The sequence below is a fragment of the Vidua chalybeata genome (assembly GCF_026979565.1).
Source record: "Vidua chalybeata isolate OUT-0048 chromosome 36 unlocalized genomic scaffold, bVidCha1 merged haplotype SUPER_36_unloc_2, whole genome shotgun sequence".
Classification (NCBI taxonomy): Eukaryota; Metazoa; Chordata; class Aves; order Passeriformes; family Viduidae; genus Vidua; species Vidua chalybeata.
In genome coordinates this window covers 83,465-107,096 of record NW_026530300.1, presented here as the reverse complement: position 1 = coordinate 107,096, position 23,632 = coordinate 83,465, and the positions used below count along the sequence as shown (strand labels likewise).

General features: G+C 57.2%; 2 protein-coding genes, 1 long non-coding RNA gene and 3 other non-coding genes across 9 annotated transcripts in view; 3 read left to right on the top strand and 3 right to left on the bottom strand.

Annotated features, from left to right (window-relative positions):
- Window positions 1-3,673: 3,673 nt before the first annotated feature.
- Window positions 3,674-5,397, bottom strand: LOC128782728 (uncharacterized). Its single transcript, XR_008428878.1, has 3 exons — window positions 5,318-5,397; window positions 4,015-4,250; window positions 3,674-3,840 (listed from the first exon to the last, which is right to left on the bottom strand). It is a non-coding gene; the product is annotated as an uncharacterized LOC128782728 (long non-coding RNA).
- Window positions 4,228-4,311, bottom strand: LOC128782732 (small nucleolar RNA SNORD45). The gene has a single exon (XR_008428883.1). It is a non-coding gene; the product is annotated as a small nucleolar RNA SNORD45 (small nucleolar RNA).
- A 1,560-nt stretch (window positions 5,398-6,957) lies between the features above and the next one.
- On the bottom strand, window positions 6,958-17,300 carry LOC128782727 (medium-chain specific acyl-CoA dehydrogenase, mitochondrial-like). Its single transcript, XM_053933205.1, has 12 exons — window positions 17,192-17,300; window positions 15,634-15,730; window positions 14,863-14,960; window positions 14,698-14,767; window positions 13,342-13,442; window positions 13,122-13,202; window positions 12,768-12,898; window positions 11,138-11,246; window positions 10,102-10,242; window positions 9,932-10,027; window positions 9,015-9,263; window positions 6,958-7,641 (listed from the first exon to the last, which is right to left on the bottom strand). Exons 1-12 carry the CDS (start codon window positions 17,213-17,215, stop codon window positions 7,570-7,572), a joined length of 1,269 nt encoding a protein of 422 aa, XP_053789180.1. The 5' UTR covers window positions 17,216-17,300; the 3' UTR covers window positions 6,958-7,569.
- Window positions 17,301-18,961: 1,661 nt separating this feature from the next.
- LOC128782724 (antigen peptide transporter 2-like) overlaps window positions 18,962-23,632 on the top strand; it is a 46,775-nt gene continuing 42,104 nt past the window's right edge. For 2 of the 4 annotated variants that reach the window (XM_053933201.1, XM_053933196.1), the window contains exons 1-4: window positions 18,970-19,049; window positions 20,068-20,303; window positions 20,478-20,574; window positions 21,939-22,034. The gene's annotated coding sequence lies outside the window, so the exon portion shown is untranslated. Of the gene's footprint in view, window positions 19,050-19,985; window positions 20,304-20,477; window positions 20,575-21,938; window positions 22,035-23,632 lie in introns of those variants that run through there. The other 2 variants (XM_053933198.1, XM_053933197.1) reach the window with 2 other exon arrangements.
- LOC128782731 (small nucleolar RNA SNORD45) lies at window positions 20,007-20,090 on the top strand. The gene has a single exon (XR_008428882.1). It is a non-coding gene; the product is annotated as a small nucleolar RNA SNORD45 (small nucleolar RNA).
- On the top strand, window positions 21,468-21,551 carry LOC128782730 (small nucleolar RNA SNORD45). Its single transcript, XR_008428881.1, has one exon. It is a non-coding gene; the product is annotated as a small nucleolar RNA SNORD45 (small nucleolar RNA).

The window sequence follows — 23,632 nt, the reverse complement described above, 5'->3', positions numbered from 1 at the left end:
CCATCCCATCCCATCCCATCCCATCCCATCCCATCCCATCCCATCCTCTTGCTCCCCTCGGCCACCTCCGCAGCATCTCCTGTTTGCCACCCAAGGACAAAAGGCCAATCCCAAACTGGGCTGAAGTGGGACCTAGAGGTCCAAACCAACTGAAGCGCAGGCTAGGCCGGACTTGGCCAAACTGGGCTGAACTGGTCCAGTCCCAGGCCTGGCTGAACTGGCACAAACTGGGAAATGCTCCCCCACCCCCCGGTGATTCCCAGGGTCTTCTTTCCAGACTTTCCCCTCAGTCCATTGCCTTTCACCCAGCAGTGCTGTCCCCAAATCCGCCGGCAGCCCCTGCTCAGAGCAGGGGACAGCCGTGGGCCAGGCGGGGCTGGGGACCCCTGTGTCCCCCCCAGCCCCACCAGGGCCAACCCTGACCGGCCTTTTGCTCTCCTTCCCCAGGCACTCATGGATGGCAGTGGTGAAACCATATGTGCTGGGGTGAGTCCTGGAGCTGGCTGCACCAGTGTGGGAACTGGGGGGCAGTTTGGTCACCCCCAGCCTTTACTGGGACTGGGGACACCCCAGTGACTGCTGACATCTCATGGTCTCTCCACAGCAAGTTGGTGGCATTACTGACGGCAAGGTGGGTACCCTGAGTTCTTCTGCTGGGCCCGGACCCTCCCCTCCCATGGCCAAGACCCTCCAGTGCACCCCAGTGCACCCCAGAGCTTCCCAAGGCTGCACCTTCCCCGGGTGCCCCCTGTGTTGCCACCCTTCCCAGTGCACCCCAGTCAACCCCAAAGAGCGTCATGCCCGGTGCATTTCCTGTCCCCTCTCCCCCCAGTCCTTTCCCTTTCTCATTCCCCATGACAGTGGTGTCCCCAAATCCCCTCCCAAAGCCCCTCCCAAACCCATCCATTTCGGTCCTCTGCCCCCACCCACCCCCCCATGGCCCCCCCACTGCAGTTGCTGCCTCCCCACCCGCATTCCCCATCTCCCATCCCTTCAACACCCCCAGCCCCATCCCTTGGGGCCCCCAGCTCCCCCAAGTTCTCTGTCTTTGGGCCCCCCCCGTCCCACTCCGTCCCCTCCTCCTTGGAGGCCCCGAATTCCCCTCGCTCTCCTTGTCTCCATCCCCACCTGCTCCCTGCAGGAACAGGGGTCAGGTGAAACTGGCCCCAGTGGCACTGGGGGGAGCAGAAGGGATTTTCCCCCTCAGGCCAGGGGCAGCCGTGGGGCCTGGGGACGCCTGTGAGCCCCTAAGCCCCACAAGCGCCAACCCGGACTAAAGCTTTGCTCTCCTTCTGCAGTCAGGCGTTGTAGCAGGTATAGGTGGATGCATTGACGTAAGTCCTGGAATTGGGGCACCAGTGTGGGAACTGGGGGCCAGTTGGGTGCCCCCATGCCTTGCTGGGACTGGGGACACCCCAGTGACCAGTGACATCTCCCCATCTCTCTACAGAAACCAAAATTCCCTCCACGAGTGAAGAGGTCTGAGGTGGGTACCTGGAGTTCTGCTGGCCCAGAGACTCCCCTGTCATGGTCATGACACTGCAGGGCATCCCAGGGCACCCCACTGTGCCCCAGTACACCCCAACATGCCCCAGTACACCCCAGCATGCCCCAGTATCCTCCGGTGTGTCTCTAACCCTGCCTTTCTCCCCAGCCCCCCGTGGCTGAGCAGGTGAAGCTTCTGCGGGAGTGATGCCCGGCTGCCCCTCCGGATGCCCCGGTGAGAAATCCTGGGGGGCCTCCAGCCCCACAAGAGATCCTCAGGGGCCAGGGTGAACCCTTGAGCCCTCTGGGGTGGGCAGAGCTTGGGGATGGCAGAGGCACACGGAGGGGGCTGTCCCTGATCCGTGTCCTGGGCTGAGGTGGACAGAGCTGTCCCCAAGGCTTTCCTTGCACCGGGGACACCCAGTGTCCCTGCGGCAGCAGGGAGGGCTCTGGGAGGTTTTGGGATATTCCAGGCTGAGGGGCTCTGGGATCTCAGGAGCCAAGTCCTGTCCCAGGTATATCCGGGGCTCCAAATCCCTTCTCCTGCCACAGGTCCCTGCAGAGGGAGGGATGGGAACAAGGGCCCTCTCGTGTCCCTGTGCACACGGCAGGTCACAGCTTGGGCTCTGCCTTTCAGGCCTGGAACTGGTGGTGACACTGGCGTCCTGTCCCTCTCCAGCAGCATGAAGAGATGATCATCCCTGGAGAACCCCCGATTCCCTGGGAGCCCTGGGAATTTCCCTGGAATAATCAATAAACCCCTTCAGCAAAGCAGCTCTGTGTATCCATGTGTGCTTTTCTCATATCCATGTGTGTGTTCTGTGTCCCTCTGTGTGTTCCCTGTCCCTGTGTGTGTTCAGTGTCCCTGTGTGTGTTCTGTGTCCCGTTCCCATGTCCCTGTGTGTGTTCCATTTCCCTGTGTGTGTTTTCCCATGTCCCTGTGTGTGTTCAGTGTCCTTGTGTGTGTTCTGTGTGTGTTCCCATGTCCCTGTGTGTTCTGTGTCCCCTCTCTCAGCCCTGGAATTTCTCCCCCACCTCCGATTTCTTCCCCCACCATGAACAGAGCGACTCTGGGGGCTCCCAGGGGTCCCTCTCCCTTCCCCCCTGCCTGGTACCCAGGGCAGGTTGGGACACCCTGGAATGTCCCCCCACAGTTGGAGGGACAAGGGGCACCCAGAGCCGCCTCTGGAACCCCCAGGGTTTGGGGCACAGAGGGAAATGGGTTCTGCCCAGGGCTCTGGGGCACCCCCAGGGAGCACAGCCTGGGCTCAGGGCAGGAGTGGATCATGGACAGGAGCCTGCAGCCCTGGCTCCTCTGCTCCGTCTGGGAGCGACAGCGCTTCCCTGCCCAAGGATCAGCACTGCTGGGCTCACGGCTCCCAGCTGTCTGGGCCCAGCCACACAAGCTCCTGTTCCCCAATTCTCGCTGGGGGCACCTTCCCCAAGTAGGCTCTGCCTTCCTTGCACCCCTGGGGTGCCCAGAACAAGCCAGGGCACCCCAGAGCCCCCTGCTGTAGGTGGATCCAAGGCACCTCAAGGTGTGGGTGGAGTGCACATCAAGCACAAACACCCAAAATGAAGCGGGGCCGACTGCAAGGGAAAACTTCCCAGGGGTGCAGGGTGGATCCAAGAGCTCCCAGAATCAGTGGGATTTGAGCCATCCCACAGCTTGTCCCTGGAGCACGAGTAATGCCCCAGGGACCCAACTGGCAGCTCCCCAGGACTGGGTGACACCCCGTGCTGTGCATTCCCAGCTCCCCAGGACTGAGTGACACCCCGTGCTGTGCATTCCCAGCTCCCCAGAAATGGGTGACACCCTGTGTTGTGCATTCCCAGCTCCCCAGGACTGAGTGACACCCCGTGCTGTGCACTCCCAGCTGCCCAGGACTGGGTGACACCCCGTGCTGTGCATTCCCAGCTCCCCAGAAATGGGTGACACCCTGTGTTGTGCATTCCCAGCTCCCCAGGACTGAGTGACACCCCGTGCTGTGCACTCCCAGCTGCCCAGGACTGAGTGACACCCCGTGCTGTGCATTCCCAGCTGCCCAGGACTGGGTGACACCCCGTGCTGTGCATTCCCAGCTCTCCAGGAGTGCCTGACACCCCGTGCTGTGCATTCCCAGCTCTCCAGAAATGGGTGACACCCCGTGCTGTGCATTCCCAGCTCCCCAGAAAGCTGCGGACAAGGTTTAGAGGGAAGCCCCTTCTGTTGCGTCACAGGGTGCAGGAGGGATGCCTTTCCAGAAGCCTGAGAGGAGCCTGGGAGCAGCTGGATCCAACCCCAGCCCCAGACAGGATCAGGTGTCTGGATCACAGCTCTGGGCTGGCTGGAATGTCCTGGGTTTAACTGGAGACCTGCAAGAAGCACAAAACATTCCAGGTTTAGGGCCGGGCTGACCACAGGTGCCACTTCCCTCCTGCACACTCCCACCTGCAGCTGCACCAGCCCAGCTGCACACGCAGAACCTGCACAGCTCTGCCAGCACACGGGGGCTCAGGGACACCCCGAGACAACATTCCCACACGCACCTCGGCACAAACTGCCAAGCCATGGAATTCGGGCCACGAGAGAGCCCCGCATGGGCACAAACCCACGGCTCAGCCCAGACCTGCACCTGCCCCACCTGGCAAGGGGGCAGATGCCAAGCGGGACCCCTCTCCTCAAGCCGCCTCCAAGGCTGGCACGAGGACTCGATCCCACAAGCGGCAAAAGCTCCACTGCCGGAGGGATCGGGGGCTTGCCGGGCCTCAGAGTAATTCTAGAGCTAAAGCGGTGAGAGACATCAGCTCCGCTCAGATAATACATGCCAGCGCTCATCCCGGGCCCGACAAGCGCCGCCTCCTCCTCCTCCTCCTCCTCCTCCTCCTCGCCGGGCCCGGCCCTCCCAGCCCGGAGCCGCCGTTCCCAGCGCGGGCCGCTCCCTGCGGCTGCAGCCGGGCCCCGGCAGCGCCGCCCTTGGCCCGGCGCTGGAGCCAGCGCCGCCGGCGGCCGGGAAAACCGCCCCGGCCGGAGCCGCCCCGGCACGGGCCTTGCCGCGGCCCCGGCCCGGCGCCGCCGCCTTCGGCCCGAGCGTCCTCCCGCCGCCGCCTCGCCCGGCCCGGCCGCTCCGCCCTGGGCCGCGCCGCTCCGCCAGCGCCGCGCTCGGCCCCTGCACAGCCCCGGGCCCGGCCCCGGCATCCCCGCCTGCCCCGGGCCCCTTGCACAGCCCCGCCATCCCCACCTGCCCCGGGCCCGGGCCCTTGCACGGCCCCGCCATCCCCCGGGCCCTTGCACAGCCCCGCCATCCCCACCTGCCCCGGGCCCTTGCACAGCCCCGCCATCCCTACCGGCCCCGGGCCCGGGCCCTTGCACGGCCCCGCCATTCCCGCCGGCCCCGGTTCCTTGTACAGCCCCGCCATCCCCATCGACCCCCGGCCCTTCCAGCCCCGCCATCCCCACCTGCCCCGGGCCCTTGCACAGCCCCGGGCCCGGCCCCGGCATCCCCGCCTGCCCCGGGCCCTTGCACAGCCCCGCCATCCCCGCCTGCCCGGGCCCTTGCACAGCCCCGCCATTCCCGCCGGCCCCGGTTCCTTGTACAGCCCCGCCATCCCCATCGACCCCCGGCCCTTCCAGCCCCGCCATCCCCACCTGCCCCGGTTCCTTGCACAGCCCCGCCATCCCCACCTGCCCCGGGCCCTTCCAGCCCCGCCATCCCCCCTGCCCCGGCCCTTCCAGCCCCGCCATCCCCACCTGCCCCGGGCCCTTGCACAGCCCCGCCATCCCCACCTGCCCCGGCCCTTCCAGCCCCGCCATCCCCACCTGCCCCGGCCCTTCCAGCCCCGCCATCCCCACCTGCCCCGGGCCCGGCCCGCACCACGCGGCCGCTGCCGCGCTCCGTCCCGCCGCAAGGGACATCCGGCCGCGCCGGGGCGGGACGAGCCGCCGCCGGGATCCGCCCTCGCCCGCCTCCATCTCCCGCTTCCCCTCCCCGTCCCGTCCCGCCTCTCTTCCCCTCCCCCGATGCAGCGGCCGCGCCTTCCCCAGCCCCGCATGAGCACCCAGCGGCGGCCGTGCCCTGGGAGTCAATGCCCGAGCACTCCGCAACATCTTTGATTTTCATCTTTTGCTCTACCCTGCAGCTCTCCAGGCTCCTGAAAGGATCCCCTGTGAGCACGGAAGTTTTCCACGTGCCTCCCTCACTTGGCCGTGGTCTCCCTGTTCCTCAGCACTGCTGTGACCAAACCATTGGGAAAAGCTTTCTAACACTCCAATTCCTATGTTAAAAGCAGGCGTAGCTCTTTTTTTTTTTGGCTCTGAGATCACACAGCCGCACCTATCTCACACCAGTTGGTATCTTTATCACAGGTGAGATGATCCTGCCCCACAGGAGCTGGGTCCCAGCGCTCTCAGCCGCCTCCATCTCCCTCATCCCCTCATCCCCAGTGTGGACTCCATCCACGTTGCCTCTATCCCCATCCCAACCGCTTTCGTCCAGATGGGAAGAGTGGTGCTAATGTCTTCATAAAAAGCTCGACGTGGAAAGAATGGGCGTGGGGTTCTTCACTACTGTCGCAGAAAGGGTGTTAATGTCTTCTAAATGGGTTTTAGTGCCTGTGAAGGTCCACCCGGGCAAGTTTGTTACAGAACCCAGGCAGCCTGACCCAGAAAGTTTGAGCTCCTGAATTGTAGGGTAACAGGACAAACTGAAGTGTATTGCAAACGGGCCGAACTTCTGGTGGAGCTGCAGAACCCAGAACAGCCTGAACTTCTGAACTTTGGGGGGAAATGGTGACACGTGTTCAAGGGGGGATGTGTGGTCGGTGGTTTGGGAAAGCTGTACCTTCCTGGTACCTCAGCCAGTGGGGGAAGGAAGAGAACAACACGACTGGGAGTTTAGAATAAAAAGAGGCTGCACTCTCCAAAACCAAGAGAGAGAGACCCCCCCACGGGTCTTTGCCCCAGTGGACTCTCTCCCTTTGTTCAAATAAAGTTGCAGGACTCCTCTGTTCCTTTGGTTTTTCGTAGCGTGGCTTCTCTCCACAGTCCTCATCCACTTCCATCCCCATTCCATCCTCCCCTGTGCATTCCCAGCCCACCCCATTCCCCCCACAAGCCCATCCCGTGCTGGGACCAGCACATGGCAGTGGATCCCACCAGGGTGTGTGAGGAGTGCGGGATCAGCCGCTCCTGCCCCATCAACACCAACAGCGTTTTTGGGACCTGGCAGTGACTCCAGAACAGCTTTTTTTTCCAGGGAAATCCTCTGCGCCACACGAGTCTCATTCCTGGCCTGTATCAGGCTGTCAGGGCAAGGCCCAGCTCAGCCCACATTGCCTTGCCCAAACCCAGCTCATTTCCTGCACACTTTTCCACAGGATGAGTAAATTCACGTTCCCCTTGCCCCATCCTTCTCCCTTCCTCCCGGGACATATGTAGCCCCTCTCACACACCATCATTACCACTCACCCGTCACAAGGAACTCTGCTTCAAGGCACGAGAAACATGGATTCACTTTAGTTTTTCTCTTTAGATCTGGCTGTTGAAAGGCTCCAAACTTACGGTGTTTCCTATGGATCTTGGGAACTGGGGCCCTGGAGCTAAGTGCCAGAGCCAGCTGGGCCCTTCCACAGGAGGAAAAGTCAGGTTTGTTAAGTTCCCTGAGGCTGATCCAGTTGCCATCACCCAAGCCCCAGGAATAAACAAAGGGAGCAGATCGGTGCCATTAAAAACACGGAAACATCCCAAATCCGACTCCTGGGATGTGCTGGATTTTTGCTTTCACTGGCAAAAATAAATGTTAAAACATGAGAATTTGGTTCACTCTTTGCTCATCCAGGTTTGCTGGGGAAGGGTTTTGTCTCCTTTGCTGCTGAAAGGCAAAGGGAGATTTGGGAAGAGCGATGTGATCCCTGTGGGATTTCAGGATGTTTGGGACGGTCAATCAGTGGGATGGGCTCAGGGGATGGATGGGGTCCCAGAACCTGTGCTGGATCAGGCACAAGAACAGGAGTTTGATGGAAAAGGGCTTTTCCCATGTTTTTCTAATGGAGCAATGCAGCACAATCCCTTTCCCTGGAATACCAGGCCCGGAGCTGCCGCATCCCTCAGGCCTTGTATCTGCCCAGGTGCTCACGGGCAATGATCACTCGCTGGATCTGTGCAGTGCCCTCGTAGATCTGCAGGGAAAACCAGAGACAGGTGAGCCAGCAGCTGGGAAAGGTGCTTGACCAGAGTCTGCACACCTGTGACCCCTCCCTGTGCCAGGCCAGGGGGCAGGAAGAGGGAGAACTTGGAAAAATGAGTGACAGTGACTCGTAAGAGACAATAACCCATACAGGTGTGTGTTCAGTGCAGGAGGGATCCAGGGATTCCCCAGGTATCCAAACACCTGTGTGTGCCTGGCACAGGAGAGATCCAGGGATCCCCCAGGCAGAGCCCAGGCCACCTCCAGGACAGCAGAATTTGGAGATTTCAGTGTTTCAGCTCCCTGAAGCCTGCCTGAAGTTGCTTTGGCAAATCATTCCCATACCTGCAAATCCACTTTCTTTGCAGTCACAAAATCAGGATAATATTCCCCAAACTGCACAAAGTTTCTCCAAGTAAAGCTGCTGGAATTGTAAGGTCCAACCCCTTTTCCCAAGTTCTTGCAGGGATGGAGGGGAACAGGAAAAACAGCCCAAAATTTCACACTATATCAGAGTAATTTGAACAATTTCAAAACCTCAGCACGCCTGGCCATGCATTGACGATGGAGCTGTGTGATGGAGGATCTTGGTGGAAAAACACCCTAAAATGGGAAAAGAGCCCGATTCTGACAGCCTCATAGCTTGTTCAGCTCCTCTCTGAGGACTGAAATCAGGACTGAGAACTTTTTAGTTCCAAACATCTGCTTTCTGTCCTTGGGGAGGGAAACATTCCTGGCTGGTGAGAACAGTTGGAATTTTAAAGTCAGCTGCAAAAGGAATGTCAACCACCTGAAGTTGCAGCAGCTGTGGTCACTTGCTGACAGGTCAGGGCCCATGTGTGCTCCCTGAGACCTGTCTGGAGCAGTTCCAGGCAGTCGTGGTTAATGTTGGAAAGAGGGAAAAGGTGAAGGTCGCTGGGTTTCCTAAGGAAATTAATTCATTCCTGCTGAATAACAAACTTGAACCAGCAGAGGAATTCTGGCATGGGATAATTTCTTGGCAATAACACTGCAGAAAAAGCAATGGGGATTACGGGTGTCTGTGGGCTGAAAATGAGGAAATATGACCATGTTTTGTTCTTTTGGAAAAGAAACCAATACATAAATATCTGAAGAAGTGAATCACCATGGGCTGTGCCCCACGGCCGTTTCTGCAGCACGCAGAGGGTAATTAATGCTAATTAATTAGTCCATGGGCCTCAATGCTGGTGACATCTCAACCAAAGCACCTGCCCAGTGAGTGGTAAGTTGAGAACCCCCCTGATTTAATGTCTTTCAGTCTCCAAATCTTTTTAGCCTGCATCCATCCTGATTGCAATTGATCAGCAATCAATTACTTTGTATTGAGTGCTCCGTCCCACTCACCTGATAGATTTTGGCATCCCTCATGAGCTTCTCCACAGGATATTCTGTGTTGAAGCCATTGCCCCCGAAGATCTGCACAGCATCAGTGGCCACCTGGTTGGCGACGTCCCCGGCGAAGGCCTTGGCGATGGAGGCGTAGAAGGTGTTGCGGCGGCCGGCGTCCACCTCCCAGGCGGCTCGCTGGTACCCCAGCCGGGCCAGCTCCACCTTCATGGCCATCTCCGCCAGCAGGAATGCCACGGCCTGGTGCTGGGAGAGTGGAGGACCACGGGGTGAGCCTCAGGGGGCTGCAGGGGAAGGAGCCTTCCGCTTAGGATCGTGGAATCGTCGGGGTTGGACAAGACCGTAAAGATCATCAAGGCCAAGCCTCGCCCAGGCACCATCATGGTCATCACTAAACTGTGTCCCCGAGTGCCACAAGGACGGGGACTCGACCAGAACCAGGCCTTTCTGGGAATAAATCTTCCCTAATCTATAATTTTATCTTCAATTCTTAATTTGCAAATTCAGTGCCCTTGGGAAGTTGTGTTTGAGGAGTTCTATGGAACTGGGGTCTGTGTTGGATCAGACGTTCCCACGTGTAACTCTAAACGTGTGGAAGACGTTTTACAGCAACTTCTGTGAGCCAGAGGGACATTTGATAAGAGGATCCATGTTTACCCCTGAAAGAATTTTTTACCAAGGCTGTTGACATAGAAACCACAAAAGAAAGAAGGATTAAATAAGAGAAACCTGCAACTGCCTATTCCAATGAGCACTTTGTTTGTCTTTCCTGACCCGTAAGTAAAGTGTAAACTCAGGAGTTTTGTAAGAATGTATAAAAAGCACGCATGCTATAATGAAAACAGGTTTGAAGCCTTCTGAAAACGGAGTGTTTGCTGGGTGCTGTGACCGTCTCAACTACGACATTAACGCACCTCCACGATGGGTTTCCCGAAGGTTTTCCTCTCCAGCGCGTACCTGGTGGCCTCGTCGAGCGCTCGCCTCGCCAGCCCCACGGCCCCCGCTGCCACCTGGGTGGGCACAGTGCGGGGTGAGCAGCAGAAATTCCTGCCTGCTCTGTGAGCAGCCCACTCCTGGCACTCACCGGGGGCCTGGTCTTGTCAAAGGCGCCCATGGCGATCTTGAAGCCAGCGCCCTCCGCGATCAGCACGTTCTCCTTGGGGACTCGCACGTCCTCAAAGACGATCCCGCGCGTGTCCGAGCAGCGCTGGCCCATGTTCAGCTCCTGGAAGAGGGAGGTGCCACGGAATCAGATTCTTCCCAGGTACAACCAATTCCATCCTTTAGTTCACTTAAAGAATAAAGGAAGCTTTTTCTACCTTAAAGAAAACACTTCGGTTTTAGCTAAAACGCACCAGAGAAACACGAAATACCAGTTTGGCCTCCCCAGCCCAGTAAGCCCCTGACCTGTCACACCTGAGCAGGCCACTGCCTCCATGTGGGAGATCAATTCTGAGGCTGGAATCCTTCCTTTGGCCCTTTCTGGTTCAATTTATCCTCTGGAGGATTCAATTCTACATATAATTCAATTCTATCCTCTCACACGGGAGAGAAAACAGTCAAGAACCCACTTGCAACAGCTGCGAGACCCAGCTGTGCTGCCAAAAGACAGATTCATAAATAAATCAGGTTTTCAGGTTCCAAATATAAGCAAAGAGAGAGAAAACCAGGGCCTCCATGGTGCCTTACTTGGGCAGGAGCAGCTGAAATTGCAGCAAACCAGGTGGTTTTGGGGAAAGTTCTGCCAACTTCACTCCCCCTGGACAGCCTTGGCAATTCCATGTTCTCAAAGGTTCTTTTGCAGCTGGGCAAAATTGTCTGCTTTAGGCCCTTCTGAGTAATTCTTTATCTGAATTCATACAATTATAATTCTATTGTCATTATATCTGATTATGTACATTACATATAATTACATATTATTATATGTAATATAATATGCATCTATAATTCCATAAATATATATAGATGTAAATATAATTATTAAATGTGCCTGATGAACAGGGCACTGTGAGAGTTCCAGTATACCTGTCTATGAGCCCTGACAAGGTTCAGCCATTTCCCTCTCATGGCAACTCATCGTGTTACTGGTTCAGGAAGGAGCAAGAATTCCTGATGGTTACCTTCCTGCCAATCTGGATCCCAGGGCTGTTGGCCTCCACGATGAAGCCCGTGAAGGCTTTGCTGGCCGGGGCCCGGGGGTCAGGATCAGTGCGGGCGAGCAGGAAGTACCTGGGGAGCACAGAGGTGGGGGTTCAGCTCATCCCCAACATCAGACACTTCGTGCCAAAAATGCTGAGTGGTTTTGTCCGTGTTTGTTGCACTGTACAAGAAATCGAGCGGTAAGCTAACAGCCCTTTTTAATTGGACCTTCAAAAAAAAAAAAAAAAAAAAAGAAAACAAATGAGGGGGAAGGAGCACGAGGAATGTCGGTGATGTCTGGGCATCTCTTCCTGCAAAATCAAGGTTTAATGAAATTCCCTCAGGTAAACCTGCAAAGCTTCTCCACCTTTCCCATGTATTGTCTCAGTATACCACTCTGCCTCCCAAATAGCCCAAAATAAGCCAATTCCCAGCACATCTCTAACAATTATTACTATTATTAATTAGTACTGGGAATGCAGCATTGTGTGTAAGGCCTTTTCCTCTCAATTGAAAATATTTCCATTTTACTCTTCCCAGTATCATTTGTAAATGAGGTTTTCGTGTCAGCAATTGCTGTAAATCCCATTTAGGGGGGTCAGGAACGTGCTGGGAGAGTCTCTGTGAAGGTTCTGCCTCGGGCAAGAAGTTAAACAGTGAGAAATCCCAACTTTCATAGATAAATGTATAAAGTTTTTCCTCTTGAACTGAGAAGTGTTTGTGTGTCGGGGTGGGGCGAGTGTAAGCCCGAGGAAGGGTCTGTGCTGCCCTCCCCGGACCCTGCAGCACGGCCTGGGCTCTGGGACTACTTGGAAATGTATTACCTTAAGTCAATTAAATCCCAGAGTTTTTCTGTTTTCCCCGTGAGTGGGAGGCGTGCCCAGCTGAGTCAGAAGCAGCTGATCCCTGTCTGGGAGCCAGGTCAGGGCTCTGTAACCTGAGCATTTTGGAGTTGGCTCTGAGTCTGTTCCAAAGGGAAAGCAGAGGGAGCTGCGTCTGCGGCAGCACATTTCTCTCTCTCTCAGGACTTTTCATAGAGGTGCACAGAGAGAAAGAAAGAGAAAACGATTTCTATTTCTGCTCCTTGCTTTTCTCATGTGGAATGTGCTTGGAGAATTGTTTACCTGGGGTGATTGCTTGGTTGGATTCTGGTGAGGATTGTTTGGGCCTGATGGCCAATCCGATCGACCCGTGCCTGGACTCTTGAGAACAGGGTCACGAGTTGTGAGTGAGTTAGATATGACAGTTAGAAAAAGTAGGTTTGTAGTTTTAGTATCCTCCTTTACATAGTATATTAATGTATTATAGCACAGTTATAATAAGGAAAACATTCAGCCTTCTGAGCTGAGTCAGACATCAGCATTCTTCCCGCTGGGTTCACCTGCATTTTACAGCATGCCTCTGGTTTCAGCCCAGCTGAGCGGCATTCTGAGCGGAGCTGTGGCACCCTCGAGTCTGGCGTCACTAGCCCGTTCCCTCTTTGGGCACCCACAGCACTGGGGCTGCTGGTGCCGCTTCCCGATGAACTGGTGGCACACCGAACACTCTGGTTTGTGGCACACCCCTAAAGAAACCCCAGTAGAGACCAGTATGCCCCCAAAAGGAACGCACCAGTTGGCCTTCCCGCCGTTGGTGATCCACATCTTCTGCCCGTTGATGACGTACTCGTCCCCTTTCCGCTCCGCCCGGGTTCTGATCCCGGCCACATCCGAGCCCGCCCCTGGCTCCGTCACGCAGTAAGCCTGGAAGAACAGCCCCCAGATCCCAAGGGATACACATTCTGGGCTTGGGAAACCACAAATTCACTGTGGAATGTGGGCCGTGACCGACCCAGGTCACACAGACATCAGAGGCTCATCTGTCATTAATTAATTACTGAAGTAATGGGATTCCCCGATCAAACGCACATCAGGGGCTCCTCTGTCATTAATTAATTAATCAATAGGATTCTCTGGTCACACTCACACACATCAGGGGCTCCTCTGTCATCCTGCCCAAGTATTTTTTCTTCTGCTGCTCGTTCCCAGCGATGATCACGGGCATTTGCTGGAAGAGAATGTTCAGAGCATTAACCTATCACCCCAAGGGCCCAGAGCCCAGTCTGGGGGACCCAGAGGCCAGTGTGGAGAACCCAGAGCCCAGTCTGAGGGCCCCATTCCCAGTTCCAGGTGGGTGCAGGACTCACCCCCAGGGAATTGGCCTCGATGGCCGTCTGCACCCCAGTGCATCCGTATGCCAGCTCCTCTGTGATCAGACAGGCCTCGAAGGTGCCCAGCCCCAGCCCACCTGTGGGGGGACAGGAGGGGACTCAGGGGGGTCTCAAGTACAGAATATTAATGATTTACAAGCATTTATTATCCCAAACATCTCCCATGGGCACCGAGTTCCATCAGATGATCTCCCTTGGGAATGCCTTGGGAAATAGCGTGCTGCCAGATTGATATTTTTGTTATTTGTTTCTTTTCATTGAAGTCAGATGATTTAACAATCCCATTTCACCATTCTCAGGGGGATTAATTTTGTGCTCAAGGTGGGACAAGAGGCACAAAATGGCCAGAAGGTGCCACCAGGATGTGTCACTGCTTTACATCTGAGCATTCCCTGGGGAGCTCTTGGGAGGTGGAAAAGGGCTACGTGAGCTCTGATGTCTCTCAAAACCATCCATTATATCCCTGAAATCCCTTTTTCCAGAGGCAGGGATTAGTGCAGCAGACACCATTTTACCTGAGAAATTTTAATCACTTCTTCCCTTTCCCATCTCTTTTCCCATTTTGATTTTCATTTGAACACTCATTTCCATGATCTTCTCCCACAACTCTTCACACCAGCCTCAACTTTTCCACACCCACCGTCAGTGTCATCAATACCTCCTTTTCCAGGCCATCTATGGATGTCCAGCCAAACTGTGCTGATGATTTCCCACTATGAAACCTGATGGTTTTTCAAATTCATTCCTGAATTTCAAGCGTTTTCCACCCACCCAGCCCCTCCCTCTCACTGCTGGGGGTCAGACAAGGGGACCTCTAAAGGCCGCTCTTGATTCAGACCTTCCCATGATTCTCAGGCTCTGCTGCAGAAACTCAGTTTTTGATACCAGATTCACCAAATCAGCCAGAAAGACCCAACAGGACCTGCTCTGGACACTTCCCAAGTCCACTTTCAGGGAATCTGAAACGTAATGTTTTAATCCGTGGTTACGCGCTGGCTGCACCTCGGCGTAACTGATTCTCAGGAATGAGCCCTTCAATTCTTCCATCCACAGGAAGGATCAAAGTAAACCCTTGAATTCCTGTCATGGGGATCATAGCAATTGGGATCTTGGGAGAAAATCTGGCCGTAAGTTGCCACATTAGAATCTGATGCCTCGCCTGATCCCATCCAGCCTCGTCACAGCCACGTGTGCCAACCTGCCCACAGATTGCTTTGGGATTGCTCCCGTGTGCAACAGGTAATTTTACATGTAATCCACAATTTCACACCACAACCTCCTCCAAGGCCTTTTCTTTGGTTTATTTTAGGGATTAAAAGGGATCACACTCACCACAGCTCTCTGGGATGTGTGAATTCATCAGCCCAAGCTCCCAGGCCCGTTTAATGAGTGGCACTGGATACTGAAACAGAAAATCACAGCTGATTATCACAGGTAAAATTTCAAATTTTGGGTTAAGAGAAGAATCTGGTTTTTCCTCTTGTGGGGTGGATTTACCTCCCCAGTCCTGTCATACTCTGCAGCAACAGGAATAATCTCCTCCAGAGCAAATTTCCGGGCAGTAGCTTGGAATTCTTTCTGTTCATCTGTCAGTTCTGTGGAAAAAATAAGGTAACATAGTCATAAAGAAGCTCAACTTCCTCCTTCCCTCTGAACCCCCCTGAGCTCTGAGCAATGCCCACAACAGTATTAGTTACAAAATTATTCAAAAATTACTGGAAATGGAGCAGAAAGTGCCAGGTAATAAAATGCTTTTACCAAAAACATCTGTCAAGCATCTGCTGCTGCCACAGAGCATTTGCTGTAATAGCCCAGGTGTGCAGAAATTTGTGTCGCATCCCTAGACCCACAATGTTCCCCTGGTGCTGCTCACGGTAATTCTAATGGTTTAAAAGCCAACGGGGGATATTTGCTCAATGCTCAGGCCATTTGTGCCATAAAAAATGCTCAAGACAGTTATAAAAAAGAAGAAAGTCTCTGAAATATCCCCCCCCTGCCCTGGCTGTCCTGAGCTGGAGAGAAAAAAGGCTTTTCGTTTTCAAATAGTTTTTATAAAAAGAATAGAAATCTATTCCAAATAAACACTTGTCTTGGAAATTCCTCCTGAACTGCAGTACTGTTGCTTGGGTTTTTCGGTGGGTTGCTTTGTTGGGGTTTGTGGTGGGGGTTTTTCGGTCTGTTTCTTTTGGTTCTTTGTTTGCTTTCCTCGCCCCTGCACTGCCATCTGTCCCTCCCTGTTCCCTCCCTTCCCAGCCCTGCCGCGCTCACCAAAGCTGAAGCCGTTCCCAGGTTTGCCCGGCTGCACGTTTTGGGCAGGTTTGCTGGAGCGCGACCTCCAGCCGGGCCAAAGCAGGGTCCGGAGCAGCTGCAGCAGGAAAGGACCATGAGCATGAGGGAATATCCCAGACCAGAATGGGGGGCCTGTCCTAAAGGTGCCAGTGCGGCCTCACAGCACAGCAAGGGACGCAGGCTGTGACAGGTGGCACACGGGGAAAAAAGGGTATTGTCAGAGAACACTGGAAATATCTGTAAAGCCCAAAAGTGAACTGTGGGGAGAGCTGGGATCGAGCATGGAATGCTGAGCTATTGAGTCAGCGTGTGTGCACAGCTTGGGGGTGTCCACAAGGTGAAGTTTTACCTGTGGGGTTTTCACAAGACACAAGTGTTGCAAAACTGTCCTTTCTCACCCATGCTTTCCCTTTTTGCCTCAGTTTTCTTACCAAACTGCTGCCACAGATGTGTAGGGAAAACAAAACAACACCACACCAGGAAACAGCCCTCCCAAGTGTTTTAGACATTGTTTGAAGTACAACTGACAAAAAGGTGTGGTAGAAAAAAAGACAGGGTATTGCAATCATGGGGGTTTATTTGTTTGGGCTTTGGTTTGGGTTTGGTTTTGCTGGTTTTTTTTTCTTAAGCATGATCCAGTTCTACACAGCATCTCCACCAAAAGGTTTACACAAAACTAGGAAAAGCCCAGAATTCTCAACAAAGCTGAAAGTGACATACCCCCCCAAAGGAGTTGCCAAACACCCCTGCACAGCTGAAGGTGAGGGTTGGGCAGGGGGATCTCCCCAGGGGAAACACAGAGTGGCAAGAGACCCAAGTCCTCTCACAGGGATGAGGCACTGGAGCAGTGGGGGTGCCCCACGCTGGGAATATTCCCAGTCAGGTGGGATAGAACTGGTCCAGCTGCTCCAAGTGAGGTGGGACTCTGAGGTCCCTTCCCACCCAAACCCGTCTGGGATTCTGTGTAAGGGTTTGGGCAAGCACCTGCTCACTCCACCAGCCTCGCTGTCCACTCCACGCTCAGACCCAGCTCCTCATGCCCTCCACCTGCTCTGCCCCCACTGAACCTCAAATCCCGGTGCCAGGAATATCACCCATTAGATCCCGTGCCCTCGGGGACAGTTGCCCCCGCCGCTCCCGCTGTCACTTGAGGCAGGTGGCCACGTCCCAGCGTTGGGGCACTGGAGGGACACTGGATGAACACGGCAGAGCCGGCGCCCTTCACCTTTCCCCTACTTCAGGAATGACGGGGAGAACTGGAAGTGCCGACGCAGCTCCCGGGGCGGGCGATAGATCCCGATAAAAGGAATGTTCCCAATTTCCAACGGGACGGGCACCGGACCCCCGGGGGAGCAGCGGGCAGCGATCCCCGAGGGAGGAACGGAGCGGCGCAGGAGGGGCAGCGCGCAGCGACCCCGGTTCGGGACCCCCGGGATTGAGGCTGGCAGCGCCGCCCCAGCCCCAGCACGACCCCGGCCCCGTCCCTCCTGCCCTGATTCCCCCCCGTGCCCCCCCGTGTCCCCCGTGCCCCGCTCACCCGGCCGGCGCTGAGCGCGGACATCGCTGCGGCGGTTCCAGCGCTGCTGGGCGCGGGGCGGAGCGGAGCGGGGCGGTCGCAGCGCCCCACGCCCCCCGCGACAGCGCGGTGGCCGCCCCCCAACGAGGCGGTGCCCCCCGAAAAGAGCGGTCCGAGGTCTCCTCCGCGCCCCTTTACCGTCCTCTGCCCCGTTTTGCCGGGGTGACGGAGAATCGGCTGCTTTGGTTTTCCTTTCGCCGTGTGAAATTGCCTCGCCGTGGGTTCGGGTCTCGCTCGCGGGTCTCCCACGGAGGGTTTGGGTTAATGCGGCAGAAACGGGTCCCTGCCTCGGGCAGGCACTTCTCGGGTTAAATCAGAAGGTTAAAAAAAGCGATCGTGGTCTCACAAAGGCTTTGCTCCGACCGCGCCTGGCTTTGACTCCGGTATCGGTGGAACGGCGTGGCCAGAGATGGGACCGGAGCTGGGGCAGGGGCTGGCGCACCGGGAGCGGCTGGGGGAGCTGGAAGGGGGCTCAGCCTGGAGAAAAGGAGGCTTAGGGGGGACCTTCTGGCTCCACACAACTCCTGACAGGAGGGGGCAGCCAGGAAGTGATCGGGCTCTGCTGCCAGAGAACAAGGGGAAACGTCCTCAAGCTGTGTCAGGGGAGTTTTAGGTTGGACATCAGGAAGAATTCCTTCATGGAAAGCGCTGTGAGGCCTTGGAAGAGGCTGCCCAGAGAGGTGCTGGAGTCCCCGTCCCTGGCGGGGTTCAAGGAATGACTGGACATGGGACTCAGTGCTCTGGCTGAGTGAAGACGCAGTGTTTGGTCAAAGGTTGGGCTCGCTGATCTTGGAGTCTTTTCCAACCTTAGGGATTTCAAGACTCTAAGACTTTTTCTCCCTGTAGTTAAATAAAAGATAATGTGTAACTTTGTGTCTTTCCAATATTTTATTAAGATTTTCCTGTGTTCTTCCTGTTTTAAATCCAGTCTCAAGCCCACAGGATGTGTGAGGTTTGGGGCTGTTAAACATTCCCTGTCCAGCACTGCAGGTTCTGCTCCACAGGTCACATTCCTGACTCCAGCTGGGAGTTCAACTCCTGAGCAGCCCAACTTCTGTCCATGGATTATCCCTTACTTGTACAGTTCCTGCACACCTGCGACGGTAGTGAAGAACCCCATGCCCATTCTTTCCACGTCGAGTTTTTTATGAAGACATTAGCACCACTCTTCCCATCTGGACGAAAGCGGTTGGGATGGGGATAGAGGCAGCGTGGATGGAGTCCACACTGGGGATGAGGGGATGAGGGAGATGGAGGCGGCTGAGAGCGCTGGGACCCAGCTCCTGTGGGGCAGGATCATCTCACCTGTGATAAAGATACCAACTGGTGTGAGATAGGTGCGGCTGTGTGATCTCAGAGCCAAAAAAAAAAAAGAGCTACGCCTGCTTTTAACATAGGAATTGGAGTGTTAGAAAGCTTTTCCCAATGGTTTGGTCACAGCAGTGCTGAGGAACAGGGAGACCACGGCCAAGTGAGGGAGGCACGTGGAAAACTTCCGTGCTCACAGGGGATCCTTTCAGGAGCCTGGAGAGCTGCAGGGTAGAGCAAAAGATGAAAATCAAAGATGTTGCGGAGTGCTCGGGCATTGACTCCCAGGGCACGGCCGCCGCTGGGTGCTCATGCGGGGCTGGGGAAGGCGCGGCCGCTGCATCGGGGGAGGGGAAGAGAGGCGGGACGGGACGGGGAGGGGAAGCGGGAGATGGAGGCGGGCGAGGGCGGATCCCGGCGGCGGCTCGTCCCGCCCCGGCGCGGCCGGATGTCCCTTGCGGCGGGACGGAGCGCGGCAGCGGCCGCGTGGTGCGGGCCGGGCCCGGGGCAGGTGGGGATGGCGGGGCTGGAAGGGCCGGGGCAGGGGGGATGGCGGGGCTGGAAGGGCCCGGGGCAGGTGGGGATGGCGGGGCTGGAAGGGCCGGGGCAGGTGGGGATGGCGGGGCTGTGCAAGGGCCCGGGGCAGGTGGGGATGGCGGGGCTGTGCAAGGGGCCGGGGGCAGGTGGGGATGGCGGGGCTGTGCAAGGGCCCGGGGCAGGCGGGGATGGCGGGGCTGGAAGGGCCGGGGGTCGATGGGGATGGCGGGGCTGTACAAGGGCCCGGGCCCGGGGTCCGGTGGGGATGGCGGGGCTGTGCAAGGGCCCGGGGGATGGCGGGATTGTGCAAGGGGCCGGGCCCGGGGTCCGGTGGGGATGCCGGGGCTGTGCTAGGGCCCGGGGCCGGTGGGGATGGCGGGGCTGGAAGGGCCGGGGGTCGATGGGGATGGCGGGGCTGTACAAGGAACCGGGGCCGGCGGGAATGGCGGGGCTGTGCAAGGGCCCGGGGCAGGTGGGGATGGCGGGGCTGTGCAAGGGCCCGGGGGATGGCGGGGCCGTGCAAGGGCCCGGGCCCGGGGCAGGTGGGGATGGCGGGGCTGTGCAAGGGGCCCGGGGCAGGCGGGGATGCCGGGGCCGGGCCCGGGGCTGTGCAGGGGCCGAGCGCGGCGCTGGCGGAGCGGCGCGGCCCAGGGCGGAGCGGCCGGGCCGGGCGAGGCGGCGGCGGGAGGACGCTCGGGCCGAAGGCGGCGGCGCCGGGCCGGGGCCGCGGCAAGGCCCGTGCCGGGGCGGCTCCGGCCGGGGCGGTTTTCCCGGCCGCCGGCGGCGCTGGCTCCAGCGCCGGGCCAAGGGCGGCGCTGCCGGGGCCCGGCTGCAGCCGCAGGGAGCGGCCCGCGCTGGGAACGGCGGCTCCGGGCTGGGAGGGCCGGGCCGGGCGAGGAGGAGGAGGAGGAGGAGGCGGCGGCGCTTGTCGGGCCCGGGATGAGCGCTGGCATGTATTATCTGAGCGGAGCTGATGTCTCTCACCGCTTTAGCTCTAGAATTACTCTGAGGCCCGGCAAGCCCCCGATCCCTCCGGCAGTGGAGCTTTTGCCGCTTGTGGGATCGAGTCCTCGTGCCAGCCTTGGAGGCGGCTTGAGGAGAGGGGTCCCGCTTGGCATCTGCCCCCTTGCCAGGTGGGGCAGGTGCAGGTCTGGGCTGAGCCGTGGGTTTGTGCCCATGCGGGGCTCTCTCGTGGCCCGAATTCCATGGTTTGGCAGTTTGTGCCGAGGTGCGTGTGGGAATGTTGTCTCGGGGTGTCCCTGAGCCCCCGTGTGCTGGCAGAGCTGTGCAGGTTCTGCGTGTGCAGCTGGGCTGGTGCAGCTGCAGGTGGGAGTGTGCAGGAGGGAAGTGGCACCTGTGGTCAGCCTGGCCCTAAACCTGGAATGTTTTGTGCTTCTTGCAGGTGTCCGGCTGAGCCTGGGCTGTTCTGGCCAGCCCAGATGTACGATCCAGCATTTTTGAGAGTCTGCATGGCTGCAAGTCCTGGTGAGGTGTGTCAGGTGAGGTTTGGGGTGACTCAGGTGCTGTCGAGGTCCCGGGGCTCCCGGGGCTTTGGATGCACAGTCAGATGTGCAGCCCCTGGGAAGGGGTTGCTGGGGGTGTGCTCCACTGGACTGTGATTCATGACAGACAGGTGGGAATGGCCAGGGACCTCCTCAGGGAAGGGGATGAGCAGAGCAGCAAGTTTGACACCGTGTGTGGCAAGAGTCCCTGGATCTGTGGCATCACATGCAGTGCTGTGGTAAAGGCCTCACTAAATGAAAATGAGTCGGAGGAGCTTTGGGGGTCTTTGATGGTTTTTACTCCTCCTGAGCAGCTCTTCACATGAATGTCCTGTGTAATGGGGCCTGCCTGGGTGGGGGTTTTACAGCTGAACCGTTTTGTGTAAGGGAGGATGGGTGTTCATTGCCTCTGACCAGATGTTTTACCATCCACCGAAAAACCTCTCCTGCAACCCTTTGTGTGGGGGGAGTGTATGCAAACCTCAGGGATTTGGGTCTGTGGGCCACGGCCTCCACCACCCCAAACCCACCCAGAGCTGATGTTCAGGACAGCTGCTGGGTTTGGCTTTCTGGGGGATACTTGCTTCTCCCTCAGCCTTGTTTCCTTGTCTCTAGACCTGAGATAATTGAACAACAGTGTCCCCTTTATCTGTCTCAGGTTCCCTTAGGTGGCTTAAGTCACAGTCCAAAGTTCCCCTCAGGAGGCACCCTCAGGGAGGGGTGGGCTTCAGTGGCCACGGCCTCTTTACACAGTTTAGCCACAATGGGCAGAAAATCCTTCGTGGCAAAGTTTGAGCCATTGATGAAAATGTTTCAGTCTCTGACAGACGGGAAGAGAGGGGGATGGGGGTGAATGGAGGAGGAGGAGGAGGAGGAGGCGGCGCTTGTCGGGCCCGGGATGAGCGCTGGCATGTATTATCTGAGCGGAGCTGATGTCTCTCACCGCTTTAGCTCTAGAATTACTCTGAGGCCCGGCAAGCCCCCGATCCCTCCGGCAGTGGAGCGTTTGCCGCTTGTGGGATCGAGTCCTCGTGCCAGCCTTGGAGGCGGCTTGAGGAGAGGGGTCCCGCTTGGCATCTGCCCCTTTGCCAGGTGGGGCAGGTGCAGGTCTGGGCTGAGCCGTGGGTTTGTGCCCATGCGGGGCTCTCTCGTGGCCCAAATTCCATGGTTTGGCAGTTAGTGCCGAGGTGCGTGTGGGAATGTTGTCTCGGGGTGTCCCTGAGCCCCCGTGTGCTGGCAGAGCTGTGCAGGTTCTGCGTGTGCAGCTGGGCTGGTGCAGCTGCAGGTGGGAGTGGGCAGGAGGGAAGTGGCACCTGTGGTCAGCCCGGCCCTAAACCTGGAATGTTTTGTGCTTCTTGCAGGTGTCCGGCTGAGCCTGGCTGTTCTGGCCAGCCCAGATGTACGATCCAGCATTTTTGAGAGTCTGCATGGCTGCAAGTCCTGGTGAGGTGTGTCAGGTGAGGTTTGGGGTGACTCAGGTGCTGTCGAGGTCCCGGGGCTCCTGGGGCTTTGGATGCACAGTCAGATGTGCAGCCCCTGGGAAGGTTTTCTGGGAGTGTGCTCTGGGACATGCAGCTCCCTGCCGCTGTCCTGGGCTCTTGTCAGCTCCCGAGGCATTGATTTGTGGGGAGGGGCAGGAAAGGTGCCAGGGCCTCTTGTTAGTTCAGGTCCTTTTGTGTTTTTGAAATCCAGGTTGTGCTTTTCGTGCTGTATTTTCTGCAGGAGTTTTAGCGTTCCTTTGATTTTATTAAAACTATTTTTTGTTTCATTTTTGTGTCCTTGGAGAGACAATGATCGTCGTATGGGGAGGAGGGAGAGCTCAGGAAGGAGGAAGGATGTGGGCGAGGTGCTTGTAAGACCTGTTTTACTTCTCAGTATCCTCTGATGTTTTTGGCAATAACTTCAGCTTATTTTTCCTATTCGAGTCTGTTTTCCCAGTGATCAGTGAGAGATTTCTCCCTGTCCTTATCTCAAGGCAGGAGCCTTTCCTTATATTTTCTCTCCCCTTTCTGCTGAGAAGAGCAGGCATAAAGCAGCTCTGCTGGGTACCTCTCATCCAGCCATTGTCAGATCACAAGCTGGACCCTGTCTTACGGTTTTCTATGTGTTGTGATAGTTGTGTGCATCTACAGGGAGGCAAAATATGGGATCCTGAGCCTCTAGATCCAAAATATTACCATTTCCATATGGGATTGTCCCTGCTAGCCGAGGTACCATGTGTTCCCTGTACTGCCGGGAGCAGCGGATCCTTTCAGAGGTGCTGACACCACCAGGCGGGACCCCCATGGACCCTTCCAAACATCCAGCTTCCTGCATGGAGCAGCATTCCCTGGAAGGGCTGAGGCTCTGGGCGTGGCTGGGGTTGAGGAGACCAGCCCTGAGCACTGGCCATGCTGCGCTGGTGAGCCCACAGCTGGAATGTGAAGCCACCCGCCAGCAGCTCCCAGAGGCAGATCCCCCCGTCTGCAGCTCCCAGCACAGCCTTTCCATCCGGAATTCCCCTGGAGCTGACCCCAGCCTCAAACCCAACATCTCCACGTGTCACCCCTTACTCCTGTCAAATCCCTCGGCTGAACTGGGGGCTGGACTGGCCTCTCTTCCTGGGACACCAGGACCCCAAATCAGGGAAAACAGGGAGGTGTGAGGACAGCGGGGTCACAGGCCATGGGAACAGCTCATGACAAGGATCTCCAGGCTCTGGAGGCTCTGGGGAGCACTGGGGAATGGTGGCACTGGGACAGCAGGGCTGCGCTCGGGGCAGTGCTGGGGTGGCCACAGTGTCTGGAATGGTGGCACTGGGACAGCAGGGCTGGGCTCGGGGCAGTGCTGGGGTGGCCACAGTGTCCGGAATGGTGGCACTGGGACAGCAGGGCTGGGCTCGGGGCAGTGCTGGGGTGGCCACAGTGTCTGGAATGGTGGCACTGGGACAGCAGCAGGGCTGTGGCCCCAGACTGGGCTGGCACTGGGACACAGCTCCCAGAGGATGGCCCTGCCCAGCCCTGGGCCCAGCGCTGGCCCTGAGCAGGGTTTGCCCCTCAGGCTGGGGCCCAGTTCA